Here is a 278-nt window from a genome sequence, read left to right as displayed (position 1 = left end):
GTGGGGGACAGGGCTGTGGGGCAGAGCCCGGCAGTGTCCTCACGCCGTCCCCACGCTGTCCCCAGCCCCCCAAGCCCGGTGCTGGAGGACGCGGAGAGCAAGGAGGTGGCCAGGATCACCTTCGTCTTCGAGACCGTCTGCAGCGTCAGCTGCGAGCTCTACTTCATGGTGGTGAGTGGGGGGAGGCGTGGCAGGGTTTGGGAGGGGAACAGCAGGTTTGGGGGGGGGGCAGACCCGGTTTGGGGGGGGGGGCCACCACCCCCGGTTCCCCACAGGCG

General features: G+C 70.1%; 1 protein-coding gene across 1 annotated transcript in view; it reads left to right on the top strand.

Annotated features, from left to right (window-relative positions):
• Nucleotides 1–278, top strand: part of LOC118453054 (endosome/lysosome-associated apoptosis and autophagy regulator 1-like) — a 9,826-nt gene that overhangs the window by 1,348 nt on the left and 8,200 nt on the right. The window contains exon 2 of the mRNA XM_035901697.1: nt 66–171. Coding sequence (XP_035757590.1) covers nt 66–171 — 106 coding nt within the window. The remainder of the gene's footprint in view (nt 1–65; nt 172–278) is intronic.

The sequence above is a fragment of the Egretta garzetta genome, unplaced genomic scaffold (genome assembly GCF_000687185.1).
Source record: "Egretta garzetta isolate BGI_Z169 unplaced genomic scaffold, ASM68718v1 scaffold1461, whole genome shotgun sequence".
In the NCBI taxonomy this organism is placed as follows: domain Eukaryota; kingdom Metazoa; phylum Chordata; class Aves; order Pelecaniformes; family Ardeidae; genus Egretta; species Egretta garzetta.
Note: the sequence above shows the minus strand (reverse complement) of the source record. Positions and strands in the feature narration are given on the sequence as shown.